At 34.0% G+C, this 23,786-nt stretch overlaps 1 protein-coding gene across 1 annotated transcript in view; it reads left to right on the forward strand.

The window, feature by feature from the left end:
- The window catches only part of DCLK2 (doublecortin like kinase 2), a gene marked incomplete at its 5' end in the record, with an annotated part of 52,373 nt that overhangs the window by 18,988 nt on the left and 9,599 nt on the right, over positions 1-23,786 (forward strand). The window contains 10 exons of the mRNA XM_039346430.1: positions 1,471-1,565; positions 2,346-2,418; positions 4,404-4,512; positions 7,379-7,436; positions 9,264-9,383; positions 10,595-10,741; positions 15,409-15,542; positions 16,749-16,826; positions 17,431-17,527; positions 22,553-22,633. Coding sequence (XP_039202364.1) covers positions 1,471-1,565; positions 2,346-2,418; positions 4,404-4,512; positions 7,379-7,436; positions 9,264-9,383; positions 10,595-10,741; positions 15,409-15,542; positions 16,749-16,826; positions 17,431-17,527; positions 22,553-22,633 — 992 coding nt within the window. The remainder of the gene's footprint in view (positions 1-1,470; positions 1,566-2,345; positions 2,419-4,403; positions 4,513-7,378; positions 7,437-9,263; positions 9,384-10,594; positions 10,742-15,408; positions 15,543-16,748; positions 16,827-17,430; positions 17,528-22,552; positions 22,634-23,786) is intronic.

The following is a 23,786-nucleotide window of genomic DNA, read 5'->3' on the forward strand; positions in this document are numbered from 1 at the left end:
ATGTAAATAATATTCAAGTACAGATATATTAATTTCTAATAGTAATATAACCTTAATTATCTATTTAATCTACTGTCATTTGTGTAAATTAATTCTAGATTTCATTACACTTATCCATACAAAGTCTACATCTATAGGCAATCCACTCAAAGGTGACAAATATAACCAGGTTTTCTATTAGTTGAGTGAATGAGGACATACATTTACTTTTCCAGTATTGCGGTATTGGTCTTTTAGCCATAATAAGGGCACAGAGAATCCATTTATGTTGTCCAGTTGTGAATTCCATGCACTAGGTATGAAGTTCAAGAGAATGTTACCTTTTGACAATTTTAGCTTTTTTTAGTTTCATATTTATCTAGTCTGCTACTGTGTCTCAAAATTTAGTAAGTACAGGACATTGTAAAAATGTGTGTTTTAAGGGAGCATGGATCTGTTTGACTTAATACGAGGTAATTATATGAACGGTGGAATAAAAATGTAAGAAACCTGAAAGACTTGGTTAAGACAGCCCCTCCTAAACTCTAATAAGGACAGGTCTGACTTGACACCTAGAGAATTTGTCCACAATATAGATCTCAGGAAAACAAAATTGACTTTTTATGTTGTTTCGGGAATCAGGCTTAATTAGAAGGAGACTGTAATTAGTGGTTGGACCTGCAAAAGATGTTCCATAAGATGTGAAGGTCAGATTTAAAGAATAGGTACTCCTGTATATAACTTGGGTCTTAGTCTTGTAAACAAATAAGCACATTGAACCACATAGTTATTTCTACAGGAGCAATGTAGCACCTGTGAGTAATATAGCATCTGCACTATTTGAGGCCAGCTACAATTTCTGAACAACCTGCAAGGATTAGTCCGTGCATTACAGTAATCCAATGGATTTTCTTGAGAAGGATTTACTGATAAAACATTTGATAGTGAAACAATAATAGCTAAGAAGTCGATAAACAAAGCATATACATAAAGCTTACAGATAGACAAGATAACTATCAATGGTTACCAGTACAATACAGAAGAAAACTCTTAAAAGCAATCTTTCCAATTTGTTATTTGAGAACTCTGGGAACTGTGGTCATAATATAAAAGGAAGGATACCAGTCTGGAAAGATTGTGCTGATGCTTGAATTGACATACCAAGGAAGACTTTCTTAAAAAGTCCTAAGGATAGCCAAGGAAAAGGACTTAGCAAAGAGAATTATCTGGGGGGGGGGAACGTTTAAATACAATGAACCATTGAAAATGTTGAAAACAAAGAAAAAATAAGATTGCTTCTTTGAAAAAAAAGTGATGGATACAAGCATTAGAAACAGGATTTAACAGCTCTTGATAAGCATATCTTGTTGAACTTGTTATACTTCTCATACTGTGTATCACCATAGATCAATTGAAAGCATCACCTCTTTACCAGAACTCCAACTTTTATTTTACTGTATAACACGTTCATTTCTCTTCTTTTTTTATAAGTCAGTGGAGCCCCCAGCAGCCAGATTTCTACTCCTAAATCAACAAAATCATCTGGTTCCTCACCAACTAGTCCTGGAAGTTTTCGAGGACTCAAGGTATATTTTATGTGATTTCATCTGTTTCATAAAAATATTAGGTGGGATTAATAATACTTATTCACATTTAGAATATTGATAACATAATTGGAAATTATTATTAGATTTAAATTTATTATTAGGTTTTAGATTTAAAACATATTCCAAGTGAATGTTAAGCCCTAACAGTAAGAGCAGTTCAACAGCTGGCATGGCAGATTGATTTCATTGGCTAGAACCAAACTAGACCATCATCCATTTTGAATGTTTTTATTTGGATTAGACCAAAAGAATCTTTCCAAGACTATGATTGTATTAGTCTTTTCGGTTTCTTTTTCTTTTCTGTTAAAACCAAATTGTAAAAATATAGGTTACGTTTTCGGGATCCGGAAATACTCAAAATGGACCCATTGCAATAAGTGAAGTTTAGGTTAGATGAGTTTTTTTAAGTCCCACTAATTTTCAGTATTACCTGTTCAAGAAGTCTAAAGGATTAAGTATGGTTATTGATAAAAAGTATATGATAATGCTTTAAGAAAAAACTGGATTGCATCCTATAATCGACAGTGTATTTATCTGATCCTAAAAAACTAAGCTAGACCCATGCATTAACAGATATGTCTTTGAACTGTTAGAAAATGCCAATTAAATCTTATTTAACATTTGATGGATGTCTGAAACTATAGTTCAGAAATATTAAATAACAATTATTAAATATTTAATATATATCCAACATTTCAATTTGTTTTGCATTTTGATGTATGTTATTGCCATAGCATTAGTTGTTTTGTCTACTGACAGATTCTCCCTCCTTGTGAATCTTCTTCTAATGTAAATGGTGTGCCTGAAATATCTCCTTACCTGAATCCTGAAGGTAAGAATCCAATCAGGCATGTTAGTGTTAATTTCAGATTCTTTTTTGAAATAAATATCCATGTAAGTGATATTATAATCTAGAAATATTAAACTTTATTGTCTAACTTTACTTAAACATAACTATAATCTGATGTATATATAAATCGCAGATGAATGGCACCAGTAGTGATTTATAATATTGTAATTAGAGTCTTCCTGTTAGGGATAACCTGCTTTTACTCACTAGTGTAGAGGTGTTACCTAATGGCATGGGACTGGGTTATCAGAGGACTGCCTCTCCCTGGTTACATTAGCTTGCCCCATTAGATCTGGCAAAGAAGTCATGCAGTGGGTACCATCAGCTATGGACCTGCATTTGGTAGGTTCTTGGATACATGACTTCTCTGCTGTGGCGCCTACCTTATGGAACCTTCTTTCTCCCAAATTAGATTACCTCTATTCCTTTGATATTCTGGAAGGCCCACAAGATCCAGTTATGTTATCAGGCCTGGTGCTCTCAGGGAACCAGAGACATGGTTAGAAGGGTACATTGCTGAGGTGGCTTCTCTGTGCCTAGGTTTTGTATATCTGATTTATAAGATTGATTTTTAATGTGATTTTTATTTTTCTATATTTTTTTTCTGTTGCCTCACTGTTGCCCCACCATCCATCTTTTCTTGCCCGTGCTTGCAATGGCTGCACCTGTGCAGCCGGCAGGCTGGATCGCATGCTTCCCCCAGTGGCCACAGCACTTGGACCAACCTGCACTGTGCAGGCTGCAGGACCCCAGAATTCGCTGGCTGATGGGCCACTGAGAGGCAGTGGTCTGTGGCTTCTTTCGGGCATCACTGGGCACCACGTGCTCACTGCCTCCTGTGCGGGCTAGGATGGGCCAGCACCGGGGTAGCGGGGCCAGTCCCTTGCCTCCAGGGTGGCCCTGTGGGCCGTATCTGGGCCCATCATGTCTGCATTAGAAAAATGAGCAAGGCAAGTTAATTTGGCCTTATTTAAGAAAACCGTGCTCTAAAAGTAACTGGATTCTCTTTATTGAAGTATACTTTGTTGCAATGAAACACTTCCTGTTGTCTTCAAGCTTTCCGTTGACTCTTACCTCTGTCATTTGCAAAAGTCAGATGTTTCTAAGGAGGTACTTCTGGCTTTAGGAAGTTCTGGAAAACACTTCAGTTTCAAGGAGAAGATTGGTAATATTCTAAAACGCAAAGACAGGACAGCAAGGGCAATCTCTCTCAATACAAGCTGGGGGGCATAATTCTTAAAGAAGGCTGTGGGTCATAGCGTTCTCTGGCTTTCGTGATGTGGGGATATCCTCACAGATTTTCCCAGTGGCACAGGCTTCAGGATTTTAGCAAGTCATGCTGCAGAATACTAGCAAGAATGGAAGTAACTTTGGTGCAGCTGCTTCACATGTGCAGAAGCCTCTTGTGGCCTTTGCAAATGTGAAGGGGCTGTAAATTTTAGCAAAGTAACACAATCTCTTTCATCTTAGAACATCTTTGATCAAAGAAAAAATATATAAGTTTAATGCTGACTGGAAACCTCATATCAACTTTTTGCGTGAAACAGAAAAGAATGAATTTATGATATATGGATTTCATGATTAGAAAAAAAATAGAATATAGAAAAAATGAAAGTCATGTTTTATCTATAGAGCAAGGGATTAATTTACATTTAAAACTTACAACTGCTGCAAAAGAAAATTAGAAGTTACTCCTTTATATTTTCATTATTTCCTTTTTTCTTCACTTTTGACTTTATCTTTCCTTTCTTCATTTCTTCTCGTTCTCCTAACTATTCTTATTTTTATATTTCTTGTTTAAAATCTTAATAAAGAGCCTTACTTAAACCTTTTCTTCCATTTTGGATTCATTTTATTCTGATTTTTAAACAGTTTTATAGCAACTGTTTATCTTTGTATTTTAACAATTCTATAGCAATTGTTTATATTTGTATTTTCTCTAACATTTACCTTTTTGTGTCTTGAAGGCATAAATGGAAACAAGTACTCTGAGACATCCACCATTCTTGAAAAGTACAAAGTGGGAAAGGTGATTGGTGATGGTAATTTTGCTGTGGTAAAGGAATGCATAGAACGGTGAGTATGTATAACATTATTTCATTGCAACTTTAGAATGAACAGTGAGAACATATAGGCAAATTATTGTAATTTCAAGGAGAATTTTAAAGGTTCTTCCTCCTTTCTGGAACATGTTAAAAAACTGGAAATCTCTACTACAAATCTCATAACTATTATTGGCATGTGAAAATAAATATCAAAATTATTTATCTATTTACCTGGGGGGGAGCATGATGCCCATCATGATAATGGATTATATATACTAATTCAGTGACTAGCAGGAAATTTTGAAAAAATATTATTAGCACTAGAAACTAATATTATTAGTCAAACTACAATGTATATTCTTGATATTCTATGCAGTTTCATGTTTCTAGCTATTTCACTTTTTTTTTGTCCAAGCTCATTGTTAGAAAGGTTGGGGAAAATATTTCTTAAATAGAGACACTTGGTTGAGATGCTAGGTTATAGAAATTGAATAAATAAATAAATAAATCATATAAGGGACAAATGGTAAGAATAATGGGAATATTCAGTGTATCAATAACTTTATTAGCAAAGATAGGCCAACACCATTCTTTTTCCTTTTGTATAGTAATTGTCAGCTATGATTACAAATTCCACAAGACAGTAGTGTAAATTAGAGTTTTTAGTGGAAATTATAAAGGTAACTTTGTTTAAAAACAAGGTTCAAATCTAGGAAGCCCCCATTACCACTTACACAACATCTGCTCAATAACTTTTATATCTATTCCCAATGGAAGGCCAAATGAGTTGCTGAAGATCCAGACATACGAAGACATATAAATGAACCTAGGTATCAGGTTTTTGAAGTACTATGCCAGCAATGGACAATCCTGAAAAGGATTTGCACCTGCACGGCATAGTATCCTCCCTTCAGTGTGACTGCGGGGTCCCACATCAAACTGTAGATCATGACCAGTTGTAAGCTAAGGGCATATACTGGTCCAATATCTGGTTTTTTTTCTAATATGAACAATGTTGTGATTCATTGGTTAGATGGCTTAGATGTTGGTGTCTGATTATAGAGATTTTTAACATTTTTAACATTTAACATTTTAACATTCGTATTTTATTGTGTTTTTTTTTAAATCTTGGTGAAATGTTAATATATTTTGCAAATCGTTGTATGATATGCCATACGCTAAATAAATTCAAAAACGAAACAAAATGAAAGGATGAACTTTTATCTTTTGGAATGATGCAAAATACATATTACTGGTAATGACTGAAAAAATAGTAAGTTAGAAGCATAGAAAAGTAACAATTGACTTGGGGCTGACATGTTTTCAGTTGCTTTAATTAGTTATAGTGGGAATCTATTTGTATTTCTTGACAGCACAGCTCCTTTTCTGAACTGCTTCTAATTTTTGGTAAGAATTTTTTTTATTAATTAGAAAACATCTTTAATTTTGTAGTCATGGCAATTATTTGTTTTTTTTTAAAATGTAGAGATTCTGAATGGGGGATTAGAGAACTAGCAGGTATCATATTTGAAAAGTGTATGCAGAAGTTTAAGGAATAGTGCTATTTGCTCAAATTTCTTCCACTTGTATAACTCTTATACAATCCAGTCTACTTTTTCTTAAGATATTATTGAGTTGTCTTTTTCCCCCTTTCATTCTCAGCTGGCTGCAGTTGTAACTATGACAACCTGGCAGACACAGCTGTGCTTTCATAGCAGTGTTATACTTCTACTGAACCAACCACCTTCAATATATGCAATTCTGGTGTTATGCTTGTATAGCAAGATTTGATAGCCTATATGCCTGAATGTGTAATGTTTATTATTCTTATTCTTGGTGTTTCTTTTTGTTAATTGGCCACAATAGAAAGGTGTTTTATAGTTCCATAGATTATTCCAATATTATGCAGACCATGATTTATTATATTCTTGCTGAAAACAGATGTTTAGTTTCAATTTATGGCAAAAGTGGTCAATAAATAAAAAATGAGTTTGCTTAACAATGGGTTGTTCCACAGTGTTTGCTGAATAACTGTAGCATTTGCTTTAAAACCAAGCATTCACTTAATGAACTCTGCAAAAAAGGTCAATTTGATTGGGTCAATCATGTGGTAACCAGTTTTACAATTTTTACATCTTACCACTTAACTGGCAGGCTCTATTATGGTTGAAAGTCTTGGACTACTTGTAGCCAAAAAGGGTAACATTGAGTAATATATAAACTAGACACACCATTTCAATCCATAACATTTATTCCTTCTGTAATGTTTTATTTTCAAATGAAGTTACCTTTATAGTTTCCACTAGAAAATATGGTTAGCAAAACTATATGGTGAAATCCTAAATAATGCTACATTAAACACTTCTTAAACCTGTAGCTTCAACAAAAAATTGAATTATGATTCATTGTATTGTATATATAATTAAGACAACTGCCTTCCCAAAACAAGATTTCTCTGAATTGTCTAAGTTAATAGACACTGGTGAATATTTCTAATATGGCTTGTCCTTTAAGGATATAAATGTGGAATGAGTAGCTGATATAATGAATTTCAAAGAAATATGTCCATCTTATTCCTTATTCTCTGACAGATCTGTAAATATTATAATAGAACTACAAAGCTGTATGTTTATTAAAATAGGGTGAAAAATATGAAGTACCTGACCATAAATCTGGACACAATGTGAAGTTTTATATCTCAGTAAATTAAATGATAACAGAAAGGCTGGCTTTTGTAGTCAAGGCAACAGCAGACATGACTTGCTGAGAGAAAGAAGCAAAAGCCGTTCTATCTTCATTTTGTAATCTGTTCCCTTTGAACAAAGATATTTTCACAGTGTGTACTCAAACAAAAGAATTATTTAAGCACTCTTCTCTCCTCCTTTTGTTCTTTGTAGATCCACCAGAAAGGAATTTGCCCTGAAGATTATTGACAAAGGAAAATGTTGTGGAAAGGTAAAGAAGAAATACTGAATTCCTGTATCATAATACCAGAATATTAAACTATTTTAAGTATTCACTTATTACTACTGTTGGAAAATATTTTTTCTTGGAACAGCATTTACACCTTCTGGGTAAAATGTTCTTCATATAAAGCTATAACAGTGCATGTATATTCACAAAACTATCCTTAGGGAAATTTCATAAAGATAGTCCAAGTTGTAAATTATTGAACTGGGTATTGAAAAAAATAAAAAAAAATCAGTAATATTAAGCCATCCCCCTTACTCTTTAATTTTATTTTTAAAAAATTAAGGTGGGTATATTTTTTAAAAATCCCAGTACCAGAATAACTAGAGACACAGTTGAAAGTATAGAATAAGTTATAAGGGAAATAAGCAAATATGTAGACTTAGTCTTTAACTGTTATAATTGTAGGAATTGTAAAAAGTATCCAGTTTCAGAATATGATGATCAGAATAATATTTGATTGTATTTTGTGTGAATAGGATCCTGGAAGCAACTGGTAGATTAGTGCTTTATTTGATATTTTGTAACAAAATAGGGAAAGGTGCATGCTTCAAATATTATTTTTCTAGAGAGGTTTTTTGATGGCTGTGACTGTCTTCAGTTCTTGTTTTTGTATCAGCCTAGAGATTTGTCAGATGAATCATTACTTGAAGTTATGATAACTAAGTTTGTGAAGTTCTGTACATGTTTTACTAGAAATTGTCTTTGGTTTACTGTTCCATAAGGGTTTGATTTAGCTGCAGTGAAAGAGCAATGTGTTCTCTCAATGTCTTACTAGCAGATTCAAAGAAGGATATTCAGCAACTGCTTAAGTAGCTTTAATATATTCTGCCAACAAAACATGTCTCTCCCTTCACTTGTAGCAAAATTACACAGCAAGTTTATTATCAAATCTCTTCTTCCTTTCAGTTTAATGCAAGGTTACAAAAGAACCCCAGCTATATACAAAAATAATGCACTCATTACATATAACATGTTATATTTTATTTCTGTTATTTCTTCTGATATACTAATTGTTGTGACTTAAGTTATTTCAATCTGTCCTTTATTCCAACTTTAGTATGAGTTCCACCTTTTCCCTATTAGGCCATTTACTGAGTTCCAACCTTATTGTCATTCATATATTGCATTTTTTCCCATTCAGCACATATTTCTTTGGAGCAGACATATGTTTGTTCCAGAAAGACTGTTGATGCTTTCTTATAATGGTTAACAAAGGTGCGAATTGTTAAAGCAATGTGTGATGTACCACTTATTCACAGAATATTCACACTTAGCACATGGGTTTCTAGTAACTAAAGTATTAGAGTAACGGCTAATGAAACGAAAATCAATTTGAACATAAATCAATTTTTTATCTTTATGATGAATACAAAAATAGCATTGGACTTTTCAAATACTGCTATTGTTCCTTGCTCATAAACTATTCACATGTACTTCCCACAGTCTTCTTCACAAATGCATGGTGCATGAAAACAGAATGCTTGTACTGTGCTGAGGATCACAATTCTGATATTTTAAATAAACAGCTATGGGAATGCACCTAGTTGGCTACTTGCAATTGAAAACACCAAATATATTATTGATCAGTGATTGGTTTTCATACTAAAGTAACTTTAATTAGTATATTTTGGAGCTATTATTAGTAAAGGGATTTCCAATTCCAATTTATTGTTTTGTAAATAGATAGCCACATGATCAAGTATCGAGATGAATACTGGAAAGATCACTCTAGATTGCTGTTTCTCATTTAATTCTTCAGATTATATTAGTTAAAAAAATACGCTTTCCTCCTCTTCTAACAATATATAGGAACACTTGATTGAAAATGAAGTGTCAATTCTACGCCGAGTGAAACATCCCAATATTATTATGCTAGTAGAGGAAATGGATACTGCAACTGAGCTGTATTTGGTGATGGAATTGGTCAAGGTGAGGTTTTAGGTTTATGTTTACCATTATTGCATAATATGTTGTTGAGCGTTTCAGAGATCTGGAAATATTCTTAATTGTCACTGAACAGAAAACTATATAGTCATATACAAGCATACCATGACTTTTCTGTTTCTTTTTGATATTCCATCCAAGTATAGAAAATATTGCAGAAATAAACTCTGATTAGAAAAAAACCCATCAGGTTCAACATGAGACCTCATAGATTTTTCTTGATTTTTTTTTTTTGTATTTTAATATTAGGTGCTATATTTCTTGATATGTATAGCAGAAACTGTTGTCTTATATTTTAAAAATCTCATTTTATCCACATTTTTATGTATGAAAATAGATAGTTCTCAAGTAATCTTTCTATACTTATGAATTCTTGCATTCTGTTTGTATATGCTGAGAAATTCTGGAAATTGAAATCCATATACTATATCTGGGAGGTACCCAGATTGGTAAAGTAACCCTAAACCTAACTTTTTAACTTTTAAAACTATTTTATAGCCAATTCATTTTTGTTATGTATATACAGTATTATAATGGGTTGTTGAATCTTGTAGAAATTAAAGGAATTACTAAAGTTATAAAAATGAAGCAAATATAGGCCTGTACAGTGTACCAATTAACATAAGTTATAGTATTATTATAATACCCTAACTTCCATCATCTTATCCACCTGCTCAGATAGGGGCATAATCAATTGAACACCATTCCATCAACTCCCAATCATTACTCTAATTAATTAACCATCACTCAGTTATTCTTTAAGGACCTCTCCTCCCCCATCCCCAAGGAAGCAAACTCCCATTCTTCACTCTGGAAGCCAGGTGGGGCTGTACAAAGGTCCAGCCTGTCAGAGACAGAACTAAGATCACTGAAATGTCTGCCCACCTCTTTGGGATCCATAGCCTCAGCCCATCTGCTGGTAACACCACAAGAGGCCATCTGAAAAGATTCTGTCCACTCACGTTCAGTTTGGAGTGAAAATGAGTAATAAATAATGATCAGCTATATATAGCTTTTTATTGTTATTGTTATTTTGTCTACATCATTTCATATGGAACTGTTAATACAAATATTATCTTCCTAAATAAACCCTTAATGTAACTAACTTTTAAATTAAGCTATGTCATTGATCTAAACATTAATAATATAAATTGTTTCATTTTTTTGTCATTTCCTTTCAACATTTTTATTTACAGGGAGGAGATCTTTTTGATGCTATTACATCTTCAACAAAATACACAGAGCGTGATGGAAGTGCCATGGTCTACAATCTAGCCAGTGCACTGAAATATCTTCATGGTCTCAGTATTGTCCACAGAGACATCAAACCTGAGAATCTTCTGGTATATTTCTTGTTTTCTGTATATTATTTTAAGAATGCATGAAAGCAGCATTAAGCAACAATTTCTTTACAGAATTAGGCCTTGAGCATAGCCCAGTCATTATCACAGAACATCTTATATCAGTGAAAATATTGCCCCTGCTATTAGCATTAGAAATCATAAAAGAAGTTTTGCATAGAAGGGGATGCCACCTAAAAAAAATGTTTTAGCAAACTACTGATTTAAAGTAACATTTAAGTTCTTGTGACTTTAAAAATATTACAAGACAACAGTAACTCAACATATCCGGCATGTTGTTACTGAATATTGCTCATAGGTATAGTATTGAAAACAAGGACTTTGATAACAAAAAAATTACAGCATCATTTGTTTTAAATCACTCTTTACTCAAATTTTGGGGATATATGTGTGGTATTGGCATGACCATTAAAATCAACTCCCATCATCATTTTATGCATTGATTTTTAATGTTGCTTATTTGATATTTAGTAAGGTACCATATGACAGTAGGTAGCACAATGAATTTGAGCCAGTTTGGTCTAGCGCTTAAGATCCCAAGCTAGAAAGCAGGAAACTGTGAGTTCAAACTCTGCCTTAGTCATGAAAGCCAGCCCCTCTTCCTTGTGGCAGCCCCTCAGATATTGGAACATTTCTATCATGTCACCCGTAGTCCTTCTTTTCATTAAACTAGACATTTCCTGCAATTGTTCTTCATATAGTATGTTTTAGCCTACAGACCCCTAATCATCTTTGTTGCTCTTCTTTGCACTTTTTCCCTAAAGTCTCAACATCTTTTTTATATCATGGCAACCAAAACCGGATTCAATATTCCAAGTGTAATCTTACCTAGGCATTATAAAATGGTATTAAACTTCACATGGTCTTGATTCTATCCCTCTATTAATGCAGTGTAGGTCTGCTTTAGCTTTTGGGGCTGCTGCAGCACACTGCTGGTTCATATTTAAGTGATTGTCCACTAGAACTCGAAAATCCTTCTCACAGTTGTTACTATTGAGGCAGATGCTATTCTGTATCTGTACATTTGGTTTTTCTTTCCTGGACTCCCTTGAGTCCAGTTTAGTTTACAGTAAATACAGGAACATGTTCAAGAACTCTTCTTGATAGCAATACAAAATGGGATTTGCCACAGTCTTTGGCCCAGAGGAGTGTATGTGAGAGAGTTTTAATTTTCCAGTCTAGCTAAGAACTCTGTGTCCAACTATAAACCAATTCTGAGCTCTGTGTTCCAATTTCTATCTTCCCTTTTCATTTTTACCAATAGATCTGCCCAGGTTATGGCTATTATTATCTCTGTTTTTAAAAAAAAGAGGAAAGAAGGTGTAGCCAATAAATATAATTAGCAAAATCTAAGTTAGGCACTTATACTTTGTAGAACAGCTAGAAGATAATTGTTTAGCTCTAGAGCAAAACAAGTTGTTCTATTGCAGGGGTAGTCAACCTTGGCTCTGTTATGACTCGTGGACTTCAACTCCCAGAATTCCTGAGCCACCACGAGTCATAAAAGATCCAAGGTTGACTACCCCTGTTCTATTGTAAATCAAATTTGGTACTGCACCATTTAATTGAAAAATATACCACATGGTCCTAAAACAGCTTTATATGCTACTAGTTCATCATTTCAGAAATATTTTCTTACCTAAGTAAACAAACAATGATTGAGAGCAATAAAAGCGCCAGATGTGGACATTATTTCTAACTTCCTGCCAGCTTGACTGTTTTGACTGCCCTTCGGCAGCTGATGCTGGGACTGGTCTACCTAGCCTCTGGAAGGCTAGGAGAAGACTGAACCTCTAGGCAGCCGCACTGAAGCTACCACAAATGCTGCAATTTATATTTTACCTTAAGCAGTTCTTGAAGGTGAGCAAGATTGCCTATGCAGAAAGGGTTTATCTGTGTGATGTACGAGCCATTGGGTTCTTGGCATACGTAGTGCTATACTGGAAATTTTTTACAGAGATCTTAGAAAATCTTTATTGAATCCCCTCCTCAAATCTTTGGTTAATATCCTGTTAAATTGTATATTCAGTATCTTTTATTAGATAAAATAATATACACTATGGCTACATTTTTTTTTAGCACGGAAACTTTGTGAGTAACTACCTCTAAGAGTAGTCTTAGAAATAAATAGCCTTGCTGCACAACCATAAGGAATCTCACATCATCATAATTATTAGCATTGTCATCATTTATAACTATTGTATCTTGAATTGGATTGGATTTTGACTAAATACATTTTGATTTAACTGAAATATTAGATCAGAAAAAGGCAGGTCTTTATTTTTGTATCATTATTTAGCCCCTTGATTTTTATTATTATACATTGTTTCTAAAGCTCACTAATATCTTTTATTAGTCTAAATGTAAAATCAAGTTTATCAAGATACTAATTAATATGCTATTTTAATACAATTTATATTCCATTGTGTAGTTTTCATATGCATTTAGTTTTCATGTAGATTTTAGTGTTAATGAAATTTTTATTTTTCTACATTATTTTATGCTAGTCAATGACTATGATAAATATTTTCATTTGATTTGATCTTATTTAATTCTTTTTTATTTTTGGTTTTACATAACTAAAAGCAGCTATGTGCTGCCATCTGCTGGATTTATAGAATTGCTACATTTCAGTTATGTGGGAACATGGGTCGGTGGGTACGATGGATAATGAAGCAAAAGTATAATTCAATTAATCAATATTTATTATGATTTATGATCAATTTATCTTTAAAAAACAAAAACTGAAAAATAGGATTTGCCTACAAAGTTATCAGTCATTGATCTTTTTTCCTTAATTTATATTGGGAAAAGTAATCCATAGTTGTATTAATAGTTAATAATTGATGTACCTTATTCTACTCTAACCTACAAGAATGGAACAGAATTGATATCCAGATTAAGTATTTCTTAGATTTTGGTTTCACCTTCTTTTTAATATGCAAGATGCTCAACTAATATAAACCTTTCTTTCTGGACAAAAACTGGGTCCAATGCACTAAAGTTTGTTCAGATTTTTAGCTATATTTTAGCTCAAATCCCTTCTTTCTTAAGGGTAAAAGTTTTGTATCTGTTAAGTTTTCTTCAGTCTACCTGACTTTTCAAGCCTTGGTTTGTTTTCTCAGTTCTTCCTTTTTTCACCCATCTATCTTTGGTTTTATTTTCCAGGCTGTTTTTGTTTTGTTTTGCTTTGTTTTGTTTTCCAACAATCCTTCCCTCCTCTGCATGGTGTTTGTTGTTTGTTTGAAATGACCACCCATCTCACAAATGAGATTCTGAGGGATAACAACATATTTATAAAATAAAATCAATATAAGTAATGGGTGATATTTTGTGTAGTTTTTCGTAGCCATATGAACTCTTGGCCGCAGCTTCTGACATCAGAGTGCTCTCATTTTCTTGATCTTTATTTTAAGGACCAGAACAAATAATATTAGAGTAAATATCAGAATTCCAATTGAACTATTTTCTTCTAATATTTCTACCAATATAGAAATATCAAGGACATTAACTTTCAAACTGTTAACTGCTGAAATAGGAGTTTTAATCTTTGCAACTGTGTCCAAAGACTGAGGAACCTTAAGTATCATATATTATACAATGAGAGAGGGGGAGGGAGGGAGGGAGATAGATAGATAGATAGATAGATAGATAGATAGATAGATAGATAGATAGATAGATAGATAGACAGACAGACAGACAGACAGATAGATGTAGGTATAGATATATATATAGATATATAGTTTAAGACTCAGATATTGCTAATATTCAGAAACCATTATATAAACAAAAAGGGAGAAGCATTCCTTAAGCCCTGGTAAACTAAATAGCTTTAGAAAGAATTTCATCTGTTCCTCCTTGATTTAGTTGGTATAAATGAGAGAAAATACAATTAGAGTGTCTGTGACCTTAGCTTGTCTAAATAAAGTATAATTCTAGTTTTACTTTGGAGTCAGTTTCCTGATCTGGTCTCCTTCAAAGGGCTGACAAACTATGGTAGTTGGTTTTGTAATCAGTATTGTTTAATCAATATTAGTTGGTTTGAAACCAGCAACACATAAGTTTAGATATAATTTGCAGATTCAGTCTGTGTGGCTAGATCTAGTTCGGTCATAAAAATATACAGCCTTTTCTCTAGGCAGCATTTTGGGCAAAATTCTATATATTTGGGGTTTTCTGAAGTGTAATTTGGCTTGTTTTTATATGTGGTATTAATCTCCAGCTAAGGTGAGAGAGAAGTGTGAAGAGGGACCTGAATTTAGAGTCCTTGCACAGCAAGAAGCGGTATAGATATTATCTCTCCCAGAATCCGTTCCCAAGGCAATGAAGTCAGGCTGGCAAGATTCCTGTAAATAGGCCTGCAACAAATAAAGAAGTAACTTTGATCATCTCATAGTGTCATTTGGGTTCCTTGTGTCTAAAATATTGCACTAAACTGATCTTAGGAATTGCCATGTTTAGCTCAACTATTTAAACTAATGTAATGCAAAGAATGTATGCTGCCTAAGAAGCGATTGGACAACTATTTGTCAGCCTATTTCTAAATAGTTTAATACGTGCATAGTATCCTAGATTGCCTAACCATGTTACTAGATATTGTTCCTATTAAATTGCACAATATGATTTATTATCTTTTTGCCCCCTCTCAGGTCTGTGAATATCCAGATGGGACAAAATCCTTGAAGCTAGGAGACTTTGGATTAGCCACTGTAGTTGAAGGACCTCTTTATACAGTCTGTGGCACACCAACCTACGTGGCTCCAGAAATCATTGCAGAAACAGGGTGAAAATTCATTTTAAAATAGAGTTTTGATGTTCTTAGTCCATAAATAATATTAACTTTACTTTTTAAAAAAACTAAATGTGATCAGTGCCTGGTTATCCGAACAGGTATTGTTAATATTTTTAATTTATTCTAAAAACTTGTCTAAAAGCCTGTTGCAAAATGCAGCTTATCAAATTTTGTAAATCAGAGGTTTGTTAGATATAATCTTAAATTTGCACCTTACTTACTGAAGAGAACTTTTTCAGTGTCTGATAGATACAAGTAGAAAGGTTAAATGCAAAATAGATCAATTATACATAGCATGGAACAAATATTAAAAATAATAAGTCCAGACTATACCCTTTACTAAAATATTTATTTATTTAATGATCACTTTTTACTTTTTAGCATACTTGCCTTTACTAAAATAAAGTTGGACAAAAAATAAAAAGTGATCAGTTGAAACCCTGATCATAAGCTTTAAACTTTAATTTAAAAATATGAAATCATTCAAGACTCTTTCTTGATATGGTCAAAATAGCTAATTGGTTTCAATATTTTCAAATAGCATAGTTCAAAGAATTACAAAAACAAAGTGGCATATTTAGAGATTTCATTGAATTTGAAAAGCTTAAAATACAAAACTCAAAATCTGTTAGGACTTACGTATAAATTGAAATATTCAGAAACTGAACAAGTAAAACTGCATAATTAAATGGATACAAAATGTAAACAAGATATGCAGTAATAAGAATATCAATGGAAGGAAAATATTTAATGTTCTGTGAATATTAGAGAAACTTAGGAAAAGTATTGTTTTATTGGCTGTTGACAAAAGGGATACTACATACTCAAAATAATTTCTGTAAATGTTATAATTGGATTTGATCATTTTTACATATATGGTGGCAATGCCACAAAACTCAGCAGCTTTAGAAAGATGATTCATAAAAATAGGGTGAAACAAATTTTAAATATTTACAGTACTTCACTTTACCTCAGAATTGGTTTTATATATATGTATATAAAATTGTTGCCAAGATTTTCTATCTTTCCCATTGGAAATTACATTAAGTTGCTTATTAGTTTGGCAAATTAAATTTTGGATTATACACCAATATTAAAAGTGATATTTTAAAAATGATACTAAATTCAATATACCTTGGTGTATACTGTGTATTGTAATATATTTAAATTGCAACTCTCCCAAACTTTTTTTTATAGTTATGGCTTAAAGGTGGACATTTGGGCTGCAGGTGTCATTACATATATACTCTTATGTGGGTTTCCACCATTTCGTAGGTAAGTTGAATCAATAATGCATGAAAAATATTGCATTTGCTTTTTAGCCAAAGTGCTCTGATTTTTAATTGATAAATATTTTTGCTATTCCTGTTTAAGGAGATGTCCTAACACTCATCTAGTTTCCCAAAATTTGGGGTAACTGATGATTTTAGTTTATTTCCTGTATTGAAAAAGTGACATTGATAAAAGAAGGAATATGTAAAATTACATTTTAAGCAGACTTGATTTCCCCAAAAATAGGTGCAACTTATATGCCATGGACAGTTTTAATTTTGAAGTTGTCATAGATATGCATGCTTAATTCTTTATATTTTCCTATTTTACATACTTGCCATTGTATCAGAAATTCAGTATTCCACTATCTGAGAAATATCTGGAGACAATAGTAGAGATATTACTAGTGTCTTCCTTAAACAAATAATTTACAAAGAAAACAATAGTGATTGTATTTATCCTCAAACGAAATTCAGCTTGTATATATACTGAAATGAGAAATTAGAATTAATATTGCATGTCAAATTAATCTTGTAATTTAGCTTCTATGAACAAACAATACAATGACCATCATAGTAATGTTTTCCTGCTTGGTTTTGATCCACAGTGAGAACAATATTCAAGAGGATCTTTTTGATCAGATCTTAATTGGAAAGCTAGAATTTCCTTCTCCGTATTGGGATAACATCACTGATTCTGCTAAGGTACCAAGATGCATTGAAAGTGTCAGAGTTGAAAGTATGTAAACAATTCTGATAAAGCCAATTTGACCTATTCCTACCATAATTAAAATCCTTTCCTTGCTTAGGATCTGTAAAACTCAAGCTTTTGCGTAGGAATATACAGTCTAACCCTATAATTATATGTTATCCTGATTTTTTTGTTCTGAGTGACCTACAGAGTATATTGTTCTCATTAGTCCCATTGGGGATATTTTGAACATTATTTATGTATTCATTCTTTTGTTTGATTTATATTGCTACACTTTGCACAGACATGACTTTGGGATATATGGGTTTAAAGTTGAAACCACAGCATTCAATCCGGGCATCAGGGATGAAACAATAACCACACTCCCAAAAACAATATTCACATTCACAAAAACAAAATACCAACAACAGCAAACCTCATCTCCTGACTTAAACGCCTAGGGATGATCTGTTCCAAAGCCAAAATTGTCCTGTCTTTTCAGTTAGAAGCCTCTAACAACCATGTACTAAAACCCCAATTAGGGTCCATCTGGTGCTAAAGGAGAACTGTTCAGATGCTGATTGGCTTTGAATATGGCGTGTACTGTCTACCCACTCCCAAAATAGAGACCCTCAATCAAGAGTCTACAAATAACTAATAAAATTGAGTCAGTCATATTAACATAGCTTCCCTATAGATAAATTGAAGACGCATAATAAATTACAACCAGTTTGCTTCTGTTTTGATTAGGTTAGAACTGCTTATTTTCTAAAATTTGTATAATTAACATAAGCTAGCATAAAATTACAGGAAATGTACAAGACAAGACAGATACTACATGATCACAAAATATGGTTGTTAGGTCATGCTGGTGCTGATGTAAACTGTGAATGAGAAATGAACTAAGAAAATATAAAATAGCTGCCAATTTCTAACATTCATGTACATTAGTTGCATTTATAAATACTTTGCAGACATTTTACTGTTCTTAGCAATGAATTAATGTAACACTTTTACAATAACCTTAATTTTTGTAAGAATATTTTTTTAAACAAATAATTATTCACATGCAATTGATTGTTCTTACAATTTATGGGGGGGAAAGAATTTGTTCCCTGAAAAAGAATCTTTTTTTATGTTATGAACAGTTGTGCAATCTAAAAAGTATAAGAATTATTAATAAAGTACACTCACAGTTTACATCAGCACCAGCATGACCTAACAACTATATTTTGTGGTCATGTAGTATCTGTCTTGTATCTTTCCTATAATTTTATGCTAGCTTATGTTAATTATACAAATTTTAGAAAATAAGCAGTTCTAACCTAATCAAAACAGAAGTGAACTGGATGTAATTTATTATGTGTCCTCAATTTATCTATAGCAGGCATGTCAAACTACCGGCCCGTGGGCTGGATGCATCATGCCGAAACCATGCCCACCTCATTGCCGGCAATGGGGAAAAAGTCCCGATACGTTGCATGATGTCACATGATGTCACGAGTTTGACATGCCTGATCTATAGAGTAGCTATGTTAATGTGACTGACTCAATTTTATTAGTTGTTTGTAGACTCTTGATTGAGCTATCTGTTTTCTACCTCTTTGCAAAAAGTTGCAGATATAAATAAATGGGTTTGTATGTTTATGTGTAACCTCTTGCTTATCACTAAAAATTAGAAAGATTCATGAGAAAGTGAGATTTGGAAGAGAATTACAGAACCTTGGAAAGAAAAACATTGCTTTAATTACCGTATATGCCGTCGTATAAGACTTCCGGAAGCGCTAAACTCGGCGCCAAAGGCAGGGGTCGTTTTATACGCCGAGTCGTCTTATACACCGGAAATACTGGTAGTTTCCGGCGTATAAGACGACGTTCTAGGAATGCGGCTCGGCGATAAAGACGGGGGTCGTCTTATATGCTGGGTCGCCTAATACGCCGGCATATACGGTATAAATCTGGATTAGTGAAACAACATAGGATAATTTCATGTGAGACAATAAATATTTATTGTCATGTGGCATTATACATACCCCCAGAAGTCATTTCACAAGTAAGTAAAAGCCATGAAAATCTGCATTGTGAATATGTGCGAATTATTTCAAAATAGCTGAACTCTTCCAAAGTTCATGTTGACAGATGGAATGATTCTTCCCAAATACTTCAGGGATGTTAGGCTGCATCCACAAACCAACATAGCCTTTCATCAGCAACTCAGTAGACAACACTATTAATGATTTTAAACAATTGGAACCCCTAATAGCAGGCATGTCAAACTCGCAACGTCACATGACGTCGCACAACATATCGGGACTTTTTCCCCATTGCCGGCAATGGGGTGGGCGCAGTTTCGGCATGACGCATCCGGCCCGTGGGCCAGCAGTTTGACATGCCTGTCTAATAGCAATAGCATTTAGGCTTCTGTACTACTTCACAGTGCTTTACAACCCCCTCTAAGCGGTTTAGAGAAACAGCATATTGCTCCCAACAATCTGGGTCCTCAGTTTACTGACCTCGGAAGGATGGAAGGCTGAGTCACCCTTGAGCCGGTGAAAGTCGAACTGCCGAACTGCTGGCAGCCGGCAGTCAGCAGAAGTAGCCTGCAATATCACTGCACTCCCATGGCTCTGATAGGACTGCTATGGTCTGAGAGAATCATAATTGTTGAATAACTTTCAAAATAATACACTAATACACCCCCTGAGGCATATGTCATCTTGTCAAATCCAAATTTGCTTACAATGGGTATAATGGCACAGATGCCCTTGCTAGAAAAAGACATTTCTTGCCCAAGCCTGTCACTGCATTCCAGGAACAATAACAGGTGCAAATCCCATTGTGAGCCTCATTTTTAAAATCAGATTAAGATGGCAAGCCTTATTAATTAATCTGACAGAAATACTACTAATCCTACTGGGACAGTCTGCTAGGTGTACACCTAAAGGATTTTATGTATACTAAAGTAAGTGAGAATTGGAATATACTGTAATAGTAATGTAGTGATGTTTAAGGATTTATAGGCTTTCAGCACAGTCTTCATGCTGTATATTACCACTAGAAAGGAACTAATTGAGAAAATATGCATAACTTTTCTTTTCTGAAAATAAAGTGAATGATGAAGTTTTCTGTTTCAAAATCACTACACAGATACTTTAAATAACACCAAGAGTATTTGTTGACCATTTTTTCCTGCTGGATAGGTATACAGACACTTTTCCATTTATAGTCAATATTAGCCTAAATTTAAGCACCAGCAGATAGATTCGTAAATAAATCTATTACTCATACTCATACAAACATACAATAGCTGAATTTTCCCCTTTTTCTTTCCTAAAATAAAATGAAACAGTTGCTCTAAGTTTTTAATTAAACACAAAAATAAATGTTCATTTCCTATTTGATGACTCCTATCATACCTTCACTGAGACATCTATAATTGGTTTATCATACCCAATTCCTTTAAACTGTGTTCATAGGATTGATAGCCTTCATATGGATAATCTAAAGAAAAGAAGAAATAGGGGAGACATGATAGCAGTATTCCAGTATCTGAGGGGCTGCCACAAGGCAGAAGGGGTCAGGTTGTTCACCAGAGCACCAGAGTGCAGGACAAGAAACAATGGTTGGAAACTGATCAAAGAGAGAAGCAACCTGGAATTAAGGAGAAACTTCCTGACAGTAAGGACAATCAACCAGTGGAACAGCTTACCTCCATCACTGGAGATTTTTAAGAAAAGACTAGACAATCACCTGTCTGAAATGGTGTAGGTTCTCCTGCTTGAGTAGGTGGCTGGACTAGAAGACCTCCAGTGTCCCTTCGAGCTCTATTCTATTCATATAAACTTACTTCACTTGTCACTGTCATTTTGGGACTGTGGTATCCAGAACTGGAGCCATATTTCAAAGTAGAGTCTGTCCAAGGAGGAATAAAAAAAATCCTTCCTACAATCTGCCATCCTATTTCTTTTTAATAGCTGCAGCACATTGGTGGCTCTGTTTAACTGATAATTGATAAGGGCACCCAAATCCTTTTTACATTGGAGAGAGAAAATCCTATCTCCCCAGTCCTTGTACCATGCCTATTATTTTTCCTATCCAGATTCAGAACTTTACATTTCAGTCCGCTGCTCAAAACTATCTAGATGTGCTGTCTCTCCTCTTCAGAACTAGCTGTATCTCCAGCTTTCTGCCATCTTTCCAGCTTTCTGCCATTGGCAGACTTAATAAGCATCTCCTCAGTCCTGTCATCCAGGTCATTGATAAAAAAAATAATTGAAAAATACAGAGTCCAAAAAGGAGCCCTGTGGTACTGGACTCAATATTTCCACACAAACTGGAGCTAAGCCATTAGCAAGCACCCATTCACTGCACTAATGTATCGTGTTTTGAGCTCATATAGCAGTATTATTATTCCATATTTTATAATTTCATTAAGGATAGGTTCATGATAAATTGTATTGAAAGTTGTGCTGAAGTCCAGGTACATAATGTGCCTGGCTGACTCCCGTTATATCAAGCCATGTTGGTTTCTGTTAACTAGCTTATGCAAATGTTCATAACAAGCTTATGCTAATGTTCATAACAAGCTTATGCTATTCAATAATCTTTAAAGAATCTTGCCCAATAGGAATGTAAAGCTGACAACTCTATATTTCATGGATCCTCCTTTTTTTCCTCTCTAAAATGACATTTACTCTTTCCCTTTAGAACAGATTATAGTCTTGCAGTGTTTCAGTGATGCCTGTCAGATTTTAGTTTTGGTCCAAACTTGGCTCTCTGGTTTTCCATTATTTCTCATACTCTGTACATTGGTAAAACATGTAGAAACATATAAGAATTTGTGTGGCATCACCTATGGTGTTGAGCCTTCCTGCAAAACTCTTTGCATTATCATCCTAGCTTCTCGTTTCTCCCTTTGTTTACTGCTGTATTAGCCCAAGTCCTGGGCAGTTTATTCAGCTTTGGGAGTTTGTTATTCCTTTGTTTAATACAAAATGCATTCTAATGAATCTTTTCTTCATCTTTTTGTTGTTTCTCAGGAATTAATTAGTCTTATGTTACAAGTAAATGTGGAAGAACGATATACAGCTGCTCAGATATTAAACCATCCCTGGGTATCAGTGAGTAAAATACTTTATTATATTATGCATTTAAACAATTTAAAAGCTCAACTAATAACAAACACATATCACTTGGAATGGATTAAGTTATGCCTCTATAGCCCGGGTGTCAAACTCGTCACGTGAAGTGTTGTGATGTATTGCGCCTTTTTTTGCATTGCCGGAACTGGGATGGGTGCGGCTTCCGTATGATGCAACTGGCCTGCGGGCCATCAGTTTGACATCTCTGCTCTATAGCAACATACAGCTACTCTTCATTTAGCTTACTTGCCACCATTTGCAAATATAATGGTAATAAATATTTATAAAATCATTTTCTGACCAATATATGCATTTAGAGGCAAAGGTGATGCACCCATAATAAAAACCTTCAATGCAAAACTCTTTAAGGTCTGGTCAGTTTCAGGTAGCTGTGCAGCCGGCCAGAGGATTCTAATATACTAATTTAGGTCACAGAGCTGAGCTTGTTAACCTGTAGTTAGCTCTTTTTAGGAGCCTGCTGTTTTGCAGGAAAAAAATCACTTCAGGAAGAGATTGTTTAAGCAATCTCTCTGCCCTGTGAAGGTGAGGCATAGGACACTGTAGGAAAGAACTTTACCTGAATGAGATGGCAGCAACTAGTAATCTTCGCAGGATTTCTCTCTCTGTCCCTTTCTCTCTCTTTCATGTATTCACCTAGCAACCATTTCTCTTAATAACAAAGTCATTGGATCAGAATGTACTTATTTACACTGATCCGTCTATTTTTTTAATGGTTCAACAACCCTTCCCTCTTTTACATTTAATGCCTTTGCTAATTATAGAAGAGGTAGACCTGTTTGGGAGCATTTCTTTAAATAACTGAAAAAATCATTGCGCTTGGAAGTGTGAAAGAATTTTAATGGCAAATATAAGCTTTTAGCTCAAAAGAAACGGATGAGGAGCTCAGTAGGTGATCAGTAGTATTCTTCTGAAGATGACTAGATGAAAAGAACATGGCTAGATGAAAAGAAAAAGAGAGAGATTCAGATAAAGGTCTCCAAAATAGATCCCTTTTTTGTGTGTGCCGAGGGCCTGTTCATATATCATGGATCTTCATCTGGGTGTTGTCTCTGCTAATTTTTGTATCATTCCAATGCTTCTTTGTTGAATAACGGTGTTCTTTTCTTTAAAA

This window comes from Crotalus tigris, unplaced genomic scaffold (genome assembly GCF_016545835.1).
Source record: "Crotalus tigris isolate CLP2741 ecotype Arizona unplaced genomic scaffold, ASM1654583v1 scf7180000017994.786943, whole genome shotgun sequence".
Classification (NCBI taxonomy): domain Eukaryota; kingdom Metazoa; phylum Chordata; class Lepidosauria; order Squamata; family Viperidae; genus Crotalus; species Crotalus tigris.